General features: G+C 42.3%; 1 protein-coding gene across 1 annotated transcript; it reads left to right on the forward strand.

Moving 5' to 3' along the window:
• Positions 1-431: 431 nt before the first annotated feature.
• On the forward strand, positions 432-7,065 carry LOC143211613 (facilitated trehalose transporter Tret1-like). The gene is made up of 8 exons (XM_076429445.1): positions 432-1,321; positions 1,457-1,558; positions 2,557-2,684; positions 2,812-3,061; positions 3,399-3,474; positions 3,608-3,948; positions 4,185-4,554; positions 4,808-7,065. The coding sequence occupies exons 2-7, from the start codon at positions 1,496-1,498 to the stop codon at positions 4,320-4,322; spliced, it is 996 nt and encodes a 331-aa protein (XP_076285560.1). The 5' UTR covers positions 432-1,321; positions 1,457-1,495; the 3' UTR covers positions 4,323-4,554; positions 4,808-7,065.
• Positions 7,066-11,503: the final 4,438 nt, after the last annotated feature.

An 11,503-nucleotide genomic window follows, 5' to 3' on the forward strand; every position in this document is an offset into this window, starting at 1 on the left:
CCCTCTCCTGTTAGGTACAGATTCGATTGCACTCTTCGAGATTGTAGCGGAATAGCACAACGCGATCTGGTATTTTGCGTCTCATCCAAATGAGCAATTTCCCTTCGATGACGCTCCACCAGCCACCGTATGCTGTGGATTACAGATCTTGAATGGTTCGGAAAGAGATCGTTTAACGAAATTCCTCGAGACCGAGCTGCCGGAGTTTGAAAAGATCAAGGGATTGACCGACTTGATCAGCCACCGTATAGACGTGGGCGATCATCCACCCATTAAGCAACGCTATTATGCCGTCTCTCCAAAAATTCAGGAGGCTATTTACACCGAGGTGGACACCTGGTTGGCGAACGGCATAATAGAACCGTCGCAAAGTGGCTGGTCAAGTCCAATAGTAATGGTTAAAAAGTCCAACGGAAAATATCGTTTCTGTTTGGACTTTAGAAAGGTGAACGAGGTCTCGAGGAAAGACGCGTACCCATTACCGCTCATGACTCAGATTTTAGATAAATTACGATCCACAAAGTACATTTCAACCCTCGATCTCAGTCAGGCCTATTTTCAGATTCCATTAGAAACTAAGAGTCGCGAGATTACCGCGTTTACGGTGCCGGGTAAAGGACTTTTTCAATTTCGTAGGATGCCATATGGGCTGACGGGGGCCCCGGCTACATTTCAACGATTGCTAGACCTTCTAATTGGGCCTGAGATGGAGCCCCACTACCTGGTTTCTGAAGAGCCAAGCTACTTCTCCTGCTTCTCTTCCTCCTTCTTCTTCTAAACCTTTCACTTCTGCTTCTTCTGCTCTTAATAATTCTCTCTCTTCTCCTCTTCCTAACGCCGTTTCTTCTGTGCCTTCTCAAGCTACTTCTCCTGCTTATCTTCCTCCTTCTTCTTCTAAACTTTTCACTTCTTCTGCTCTTAATAATTCTCTTCCTTCTCCTCCTCCTAACGCCGTTTCTTCTGTGCCTTCTCAAGCTACTTCTCCTGCTTCTCTTCCTCCTTCTTCTTCTAAACCTTTCACTTCTCCTGCTTCTTCTGCTCTTAATAATTCTCTTCCTTCTCCTCCTCCTAACGCCGTTTCTTCTGTGCCTTCTCAAGCTACTTCTCCTGCTTCTCTTCCTCCTTCTTCTTCTAAACCTTTCACTTCTCCTGCTTCTTCTGCTCTTAATAATTCTCTTTCTTCTCCTCCTCCTAACGCCGTTTCTTCTGTGCCTGCTCAAGCTACTTTTCCTGCTTCTCTTCCTCCTCCTCCTCCACCTCCCAAGAGGAAGATTCCGCCGCCCAGTTTCGCCCTCTACAATCAAAACGGTGCCTCATTAAGGTATTAATTACTGGACGCCAGCTATAAGATTATGAAATAAAAATTTTACTTTAACAATTAGAAAATCGTTGTTCTTCATTTTTTTATAATTATTTAGAGATTGCATAGTCGTTAAAAGAATAATTTCCGTTGCAGGTAATTACCGTGCCGGACGAGGGTGTCCACACCTTCAAGATGTGCAGGGCTTCCGCGGTGCACAAGACGTCGACGTGGTCCCAACACATGTCTCATTGTCAGGTATTTTCTCTCAGTTCTTTTCATTGTTATTAATTACACGGTCCAACAGCCAAAAGTAGTTTTGATTCTCACTATGAAATTCTTATAGAGTTTTCCGCGCTGATTCCGAATCTGGCCTTAATTTTCTCCTAGACCCACAGTTTTTGAGAAATTTGAGTTTGAAAAAAACATATTTTTCGACTTTGAACAAAGATTGTGATGTTATTATAAAAGATATTACAGCAAAAGATTCTCTAGACTTTTCCGAATCCAGTGATGTGCAATACTAATACATTATGATTGTTTAAACATGTTTAAACATGTTAAACACATTTAATCGGAATCAGCGCGGAAAACTCTATAAGAATTTCATAGTGAGAATCGAAACATCAAAAAAAAGTTTGAATTTGTTGGACCGTGTTATTATAAATGTTAGTATTTACCGAGATAGATGTTTCTCGCTTTATGTGAAGGGCGAATGACCACGTAGGTGTCCGCTCTGGAAGCCATTTAGTGGCGCCGTTTTCATTTCGAGAAATGAATACGCTAAGAATGAAATTTTAGAAAGTAAACTTGCCCTAGTAGCATTAATAATCGATGTAGTAAATAATTGAGTTTTTTAGAAGGGTACAAGGAACACGGTTGCTGCAAGTTGATTTGATTCATTATAATATTTCAAATTGATAACGTTAAAGATATTGTTGTTTTTAATTCATAAGCTACACCCTAGTAGTATTTATGGTTGGCGTTTCGTTGGGCCGACGTTAGCGGTCATCTACTAGGGTGTAGCTTATGAATTAAAAACAACAATATCTTTAACGTTATCAATTTGAAATATTATAATGAATCAAATCAACTTGCAGCAACCGTGTTCCTTGTACCCTTCTAAAAAACTTAATTATTTACTACATCGATTGAGCTTACTTTTAAAACAATATTAATGTGATTTCTAATGCGGTCATCTGAAAATTAAACTGGAAAGCTTGCTGATTTTTTACTTAATTCTGATTTTTATTTAGCTGTTAGCTACTCTGGTACTGTCGATGGGGGCACTGTCTTCGGGCCTGGCAAAGGGTTACACCTCGCCAGCCTTGGACTCTATCCTGAGTAACTACGAAGGAGAATCTATGAACAGCAGCAACACCTGGTAAGAAGAAAACACTTAAACGAGTTATATCATGAATAATTAGGGATTAGGGAACGATTAGGTGGCACAGTATTACATTACGCGACATCATCGTAACCATCCGTAATCGTATTGCCATTTGTCGTAGGTCGCAGCATTTCTTCGTGACGCAGCAAGAAGCGTCGTGGATCGCATCTGTAACGATGATCGGTTCTATGATCGCCGCACTAAACGGCAAATGGATAATGGCATGGGGCCGTCAACTACCATTGCGTGTCACTTCGGTGCCTTTGGTGGCAGCCTGGATGTTGATGAGCATCGCATCCAGCGTCGAAATGGTTTACATCATCAGCATAATCGCAGGAGCTTGCTGTACGGTCATCACCATGGTCGCTCAGGTATGCCAGTCTCTCGCTCCTTATTTCTGGGAATGATTGTAGACTTCGAAAGGTCACTCTCGACTCTCTAAATTAACTACACTCCTCAAAAAAATTAAGGGATCACTTGTGCGAACCCGAAAAGTTGCTACAACTTTACATAATCATAACTCCGGCCAAAATTGCTGTATCGATATCGTTGTCGTAACATTGACGGTTAACAAAAATTTTGTACAACTTTCAGATAGTGCAAAAATTATCGTAGAATCTTGTGCAAAAAAGCAATAGTAAAAGCGTTTCTTTCTCTTCTGCGCCTTTAAACACGTTTAATTATTACTCGGTGATCATTTTCCGGCAGACTATGAGCGGAATGAACCCTCACGGAGCGACCATCGCCATTGGCATCGCGCAGTTGATAGGCTCTTTGTTGTCAGGTAACCGAATGATACCTACCTTTTAGCCTGACTGTACCCTACAAGAATGATTATCCTAACTTGTGTACGTCTAACAAGCTCGATCCCATCTGTAGTTTTGGAGTGGTAGAATAATTGTGATTTTGTTGAACAGGATTTATGATCGACATCGTGGGTAGGCTACCGTTATTGATAATCAGCACGATGTTCATGTCGTTGGCATTGGCTGGTTTCGCCTGTCACGCGCACTCCATGGACCAGACGCTGAATCTAGAGTATCCAGACACTGCGATGGTCAGTCAAGATGACTGGATACTGTTGCTCTGCGTGGTTGTCTCCGCGACTGCTCTGGCTGTGGGCATATCGCCAATTTCGTGGTTATTGACTGCCGAGCTCTTTCCCCTGGAGTATCGCGATCTCGGCTTGAGTATCAGCACGACTTTCAGCTACTTCTGCGCGTTCGTCGGGATTAAATTCTTCATGGATTTTCAGCAGGTGAGATGCTTTAATCGCCGTGGCGTTTAGTATCCTAAGTACCCCGGGGCGTTTACCTAGCAATCTCATAAAACCGTGTTCGAATAGCAAACACGATGGTCACAAGTCAGCTCCGCGTGACATCTATTTAGGTATCGGAGTCTCGGCTATCTAATCCGCGGCGGATACCCTAATATCTCATTCTATTTTATAATCCAACCGACTATAATCCAGCTAACACTAGTAACACGTTACAGATGTTGGGTCTGCATGGCACCTTCTGGTTCTACGCAATAGTGGCGGCGTTTGGGTTGTGCTTCGTGGTCAACTGTGTTCCGGAAACGAAAGGCAAACAGCTGGACGAGATGAAGCCGTACTATGCGCAGACTCGTTAGTATAAAGCCTCGCTGACAGGCAGCCTTGTCACAAATCTGGAGAAGGCGAACAAGCCTCTGCCAAGCGGAGCCTACCCGAACGAACATGATCCACGAGATCTGTACAATGGAGGAGCGGCCAGAGACTCGCAGCCAGCTTCCTATCAGACGCCGAGCCGAAGCGTTCGCAAACTGTCCGACTACTACAACATCTTCGCCGAAAAGACGAAGAGGATCGAACATATCTCTTTAGGTTATTGTTACGCAAAAAATATTTGTTACGTAATGTGCATGGTGCTAGATATTTGGTCCATTGACACCATGCACATTGTGGGAGATTTTAAATCAATCAACAGAAAGATCATTTAATTAATTTATTAATTTCAATAATCATTTATTAATTTTTATTAACAGCCCGTATCTATACATATACAGAGTGATTAAACTCAAATGGAGCAAATCTTTCTACACACATTACGTAACAAATATTTTTTGCATTTATTTAGGTGTTCGTACTTAAACGGAACACCCTTTATACATATACCCAGACGACCAGCTGCTCCAATCTGCAGCGGCAGTGCACGGCAGCTATGTCGCATTTAGGAGCTCTGCTGCCGCGAGGTTGTACGGCATTCGACACATTAGCGCGACCGTATTACCCTCTTACGGCGGTCCAGAAACCAGGAGCCAAGGTAGAGAAGAGTATTTAGATGACGAAGAAGGTATTTAGATGACGTAATCATCGTCACAAAAACATTCGAGGAACATCTAGTATGGTTAAAACGCGTGTTAGACCGAATTAAAGCTGCCGGTTTAATAATAATTAACCCGGAGAAGTGTGAGTTTTATCGCGCTGAGGTCCGTTATCTGGGTTTTGTAGTCAGCAGGGAAGGCTTAACTGTCGATCCGGATAAAATCCAGCCGATAGTGTCGTATCCAGCCCCGAAGAACGTGAAGCAAGTGCGGCGTTTCTTAGGGATGGCTTCCTGGTATAGGAGGTTCATCCCGGGATTCGCTACGCTTGCGGAGCCGTTGAACCAACTACGTCGGAAGGACCGCGAGTGGATTTGGAAGGACGGACAGCAATCCGCCTTCGAAACTCTACGCGAAATGATAGCCTCCGCGCCGATACTATCTTGTCCTGACTTCGAAATACCATTTACGGTACAAACCGACGCGAGTACTGTCGGATTTGGCGCTGTACTGACACAGGAGATCGAGGGTATTGAAAAAGTAATTGCATTCGCGAGTCGCGCTTTTACGCTGCCGGAACGTAAATACTCGGCAACGGAGTTAGAGTGTTTAGCGATAGTCTAGGCGGTACAGAAGTTTAGACCGTATCTGGAGGGGTACAAATTCACAGTGATCATGGATCACAATAGCTTACGGTGGCTGCGCAAATTCCAAAACCCCTCGGGGAGGTTGGCGCGATGGGCGTTACAACTCCTTGAATACGATTTCGAGGTCGTATATCGACAAGGAGCCCTCAACCGAGTGCCGGATGCACTCTCGCGGGCGTATGAGGGAAGGGAGGTCATCGAAGGAGAAGTAGAAATTGCTGCTGCCGTGCGTGCGAGGTGCTACGAAAGTAAATTCGCGGAGGTAGAGGGAAACCCCCAAAAATTTAAGGACTGGTCGATTCGGAATGGGGAATTATTTTGCCGGAGAACCGATCCCCTGATCGCGGACACAGTAATATTACAAGTTGGTGGGACAAAAATAGTACTAAATTTCCTATATTAGGAAAAGCGGCACGTCGGTATATGGGTATCCCTGCCACTCAAGCTACCAGCGAAAGACTGTTCTCCACGACTGGAAATATTGTCACACCGTCTAGAACAAGACTATTATGTGACAATGTACAGAAATTGGCATTTTTACATGAAAATTCAGTATAAAATATCATAACTATTACGTATTTGGTGCATTACTCAATTACTTCCACTTCATTACCCAACCCCAACATTTACATCTCTACATATACTCTATACTATATACCAGGGGTCGGCAACCTTTTGAGTCGGAAGAGTAAAAAATTACAATTTATAAAATTTCAAAGTTTTTAAAGAGCCACAAAATTTTTTCTTGCCAACAATGAATAGTACTCGCATAAATAAAGTTTTTTGATAAAAAAAACTAATCTATTTATTCATAAGAAAAAATATCTGTTTATTCATATATAAGTAGTGTTTTTCACAACAAATTAGATAATATATATGTATATTGTATATATGTACATACATAACTTTGAGAAGATAATTCGCTTCTAACTCTTTTACTTGAAACAACAAACTATACGTCACAGCCAAAGCACTGGTGAAGACGCCAAATTGTCTTGCGTCGAAAGCGAATTAAAACCTACATAGAAATATCCGACGACGGCGTCATTCGAGAGCTTCCGACGGACTGACGACAGTGACGACTCGTGTCACGGGGGAGGGGTGCGGTGAAAAACGAGTACAAGTGGCTGAGAGATAGAATCGGTGCCTAATCCTCGTTAATCAGTTCAGAACGATTTTTAAATGTTTTTTTTTATAAAATAAATAATATTTGCGTATGGAACTAAAGAGCCGCAGCTTCACATCCAAAGAGCCGCATGTGGCTCGCGAGCCGCAGGTTGCCGACCCCTGCTATATACGAATGAATTAAGGAAGAAAAAGGAAAATTCAAAAAATAAATTTCATGACGTGTTTTTCAAAACGCCTCAAATATATCGGAAATCTCATACCGCGATCGATTTTGAAGCCAGTCTCATAAAGGTAATCGCTAGTAATCGGGTTCTGAGTACTGAGTACTGAGTACTGAGTACTGAACACCGTAAAATATGCACGCGCGGAGGCATTCTCAAGGAATATCCGTGGAATACCCCCACTTCTCCCGGCCGCGCGTCTCGCTCCCCGTGGCGGCCGAAGTGCTCGGAGCAACTAAGGCCGCCAAGGGGAGCGAGACGCGCGGCCGGGAGAAGTGGAGGTATTCCTTGAGAATGCCTCCGCGTGTGCTAGTTCTGGTCGTTTGCGAATCCCGAGACATTCGACATCCCGAAGCCGTCGAGAATCCCGAGACTTTCGAGAATCTCGACACATTCGAGAATCCCGAAACCTTCGAGAATCTCGAACATTTTCGAGAATCTCGACACAATCGAGAAACTCGAAATTTTCGAGAACTCGTCCCGTCTCGTCTCGTCTCGATGTCTTCTCGACCCGTCTCGATCATCGAGATCTAGACATTCTCGAGTTCTCGCACACCGCTAGTATCTGATCATCTTGTAGCTTTCACTAAGCATGGCATTGTCGCTGTTAATTTTTAGAAATCAAACAAATTTTTAACTTTCTCTCGGTTTTTTTAACAATGGATTCTAAAAAAAGGTTTTTACATTTGTATTCAGCTCAAAAGGTTACAAAATCACATACACTTCGATGTCTTTTTACGCTGTGAATACTTTAATACGTCCCGTGTCAAAAGGCCGCGGAATATAAAAAAACAGAGCGGCATAAAAATGAAAAACATGTCCAAAGAAAGGAAACATGTATGCACACACACAGAACTAATTCTTTAGAAAAATCTTGCGGAAAATCAGTGTCGTTCGAGCCGCGGTAGAGAGAACATCTCCAAAGACTTGTCAATTCAAAGCTAACGATTGCTATTAGCTGTGTTTTTGATAGTGATATTTAAACTAATCACTAGACTGAGGATCTTTATGCAAAATTAATGTTGGCTGCCGCTATTACAAGAGACAGGAGCCAGACAGATATTTATTTCTCACTGTGATCATTTTAAGAAGTTGAAAATAATACTATGTTGTTTTGAAATTATTTTAATCTCTCTACTGTATTAAAATGCACCTACTAATGTTTGCTACAAATGCATGAAATCCGCGGTCTAGTGATTGCATTACCTGATTGTTGTGATTTGTGCAGCAGTACAAGGGATATGACAATTATTATTAGTGCATAACTATGTGTTGACAAATGTATACAGTGATTGTGAGTGTGGAGAAATTTCAAGGCATCTGTGTGAAATAAACATACGAATTATTTATCGATTCGAAAGTGAAGGTGAAATTCTGGATCGTCGACTTGACCGCGCATCCCTTAGGCTTTAGTATACCGACTATCTACCACCCGCTGTGCAGATCGTCGACCTGGCTGTATGCCCCTTACCTTTCGGTATACCTGAAGACATCTGTGCAGTTCGTCACCGAGTGACCCAGTGACACACATTTCGAAGCAGCAAATGGATTTACGGCTGAATAAGTGAGTTTTTAATACAATCAGTTTCTGCTTCTTCTCTTTTTTTACGATAATCTCGTAAACTAAAGCCTACAGCCAAATAGTCTAAAGAGAAATGTTGTTCAGAATAATGATCTTGACCACATATCCAAAGCTCATTGAAATCGGAGAGCTTTCACATAATCGAGAAACTCTTGTTCGTTGCGATGTCACGGCGTACCACCGACACTCGCTTGCCGTCGCGGCGCGGCACGGCGGCCCAGGGCGCGCTCTGATTGGTCCGTGTTTTTCGTTAATAACTCCTAAACAAAGCCGCAGTTGACATTGGTGCAAAGGAAAATGTCTCTTAGAATGGTCTCAGGAACCTCCCATTTCAAGGAACGACACTTGTTCTGGGACACCCTGTATATACACAAATTTTTGTAAATTTTCAATTTTGGAAACTTTTAAAAAAAATTTCATTTTCGTTTTTGTATTGCAGCTTCAGCAACTGAAGAAAAAATTGCTCAAGATTGGATATGGCCAGCGGGATGGAGGAGGAGGAGGAGGAGGAGGAAGAGGAAGAGGAAGAGGTGGTGGAAGAGGAAGTGGAAGTGGAAGAGGAGGAGGAAGAGAAAGAATAGAAGGAGGTAGAGAAAGAAGAGAAGGAGGAAGAGAAAGAAGAGAAGGAGGAGGAAATATTTATTATATAAATTTCTAACTTTGTTAATAAGGTATAATAAAAAAAATTAATAAATAGTTAAAATTGAAATTTAATTGGAATGATTGGAAAGATTAGAATTGAGATATAACGCAGTTTTGAACCTACCTGCATTCACCGGCTTCGGTTCGGGTAAACGAGGATTTCTTAATATTCTACGTGATTTTATATAAGAGATTTTATATAGAGTGGATTTTAAAAGGGTAGTGCGTAATTTTTTAACGACTTCTCTAGCTTTTTCGACGATTTTGGAAACTCTCCCTTTTTTCAACAAATCGCCAACAGCTAACTGTAGCGTATGAGCTGCACATCTAATAGTCATAATTGTGAAATCGTTTGTGCTTAAAAATACATTATTAATATTGTGAATTGAATCGTCGTTAATATGTATATTTGAGTTCATTAATACTTCTGTTATTTCGGATCCAGTAATTTCGTGCATATTGTCGTAATTTTTATAGAAATCATTTACTTCTTCATTTAAAATTCGTACTACTTTTAGCATATTAGCCGCATTAATTATTGTTACGGTATTACATATATTTGTTTCGTTGAATTGTCATATTTATTACATGTTTGCTGTCTGCGCGACCATCGAAGGTCACTTTATTCGTTTGTAGCAGAAGTGTCCGTATCGCACATTTGGCGAACAAATGTTCCGAGAACGGGACTTTGTAAATTACAACCGGGGACGTAAAAATCCTCACCTCGGGGATTAGGACTCGGGAAGTGTTTTTATTACTAACGGCTGTTTTTATCACGTGCACTTCCAGGGTTTCTACCTCCGAAATTGCCGTCTCCTCGTCCGTTTTCCATAAACTCTTTGTCACGCGTTACCGGACGGGCCTTACCTGCGCTGCGCGGCCTGTCCTTTTGTTTTCCGTCAACGCGGCTTGCCGAAGGTTACTTCTCTCCCTTCCACCATTAATTTTCACCGTTTTCTTCGACCAGCGTGGGCGGCGATTGCCTTCCAAATTTGTCACTGCCTTCCATAAAATATCTGTTCCTCATTGGTCAATCACAGTCACACCCATTTGGACGACTGAGCTTAAATACCGGTGTTCGGCAAGCGCGCGCCAGACTAGCAAGATTAGCCAGAGTAGCGATTAGCTAAAGATACCGAAGTCATACACTTCTCTGACGGCACTGAATTTACAGTTCAGATCATACGGATTTTCTAGACAAGAATACTCTTGTGATATTCAAATCGCGCTAAGTCTCACCTATTATACAGTCCACTAATTTCACATACTTCAATAAAGTTTGTTTATCACTCGTGTTTCTACAAGTTAATTATTTCACAAGTTACCCATCCCGAACAAGTCTCGCATCACCATTCGGCGCGATCAGTTACTATCTCTGGTTTTCAAAAATTATGGTCGCTTGTATCTACTTCAAGCTTCAGAAATTTAAAGCCAAGATATGTAAATCAGGATCCGCTGAAAAACTGTTTCAGTAAAGTTCGCAGCATTGGTGAAAGGAATAACAATCCCACATGCGATCAGTTCATTGCCATATTTAAAGTCTTGCTTGTAAACAATCTTACATCAAGACAAACAATAGGCAAAAACTGTGAGGATATATACGATGGTACGATGTTATTTACATTGGAACAATTCCTTGAGGATGTAGATAACCAGCAGGTTCATGCGCCATTAGAAGATAGCTATGATGGAGGATACCTGTTGTAACGTTCCCATGCAGTTAGCACGGTGAACGTTCCTTTACACCGACAGCACCTCACTCACCAAGTGCACCCCTCAAATCACACCCGCATTAATACGCTACCTGCACCTAGGTGGCCTTTTTTCTTTCTGTTTTCTCGCAGGCAAAAAAGAGAAGCATTAGAATTACCCCCTGCAGAACTGCCTTCTCGAAAGTGAAAATATGCAGGGTAGGACATAAAGACCACCCGCTGGGACTAGTCAAAGTTGGAATAAAGCAGGAATAAAGCAAGAATAAAGCCTTCTGCTTTAAGGTCGTTCCTCCAAGTGCTGGTACAAAAACAGATCCGCGCACAACGAATCCTAGGATTTAGTGTGCTGGTACACATACAGATCCGCGCACAAAAGAAGGGCGACCTGACGTACTTCCATTAAAAGGACGTATTCCCAACTATTAAGGGATGACAATTCCCCTTGACAGTGCCACCCCATATTCTACTACGCGACCGAAGCGACGAGGAAGGAGGCACAAATCATCCAGGAGTACGGCCAAGGAACACGGCCAAACACTACAGAAAGAAGGAACTGAGTTAATCGAGGGGCACCTAA

The sequence above is a fragment of the Lasioglossum baleicum genome, chromosome 1 (assembly GCF_051020765.1).
Source record: "Lasioglossum baleicum chromosome 1, iyLasBale1, whole genome shotgun sequence".
NCBI classification, from domain to species: domain Eukaryota; kingdom Metazoa; phylum Arthropoda; class Insecta; order Hymenoptera; family Halictidae; genus Lasioglossum; species Lasioglossum baleicum.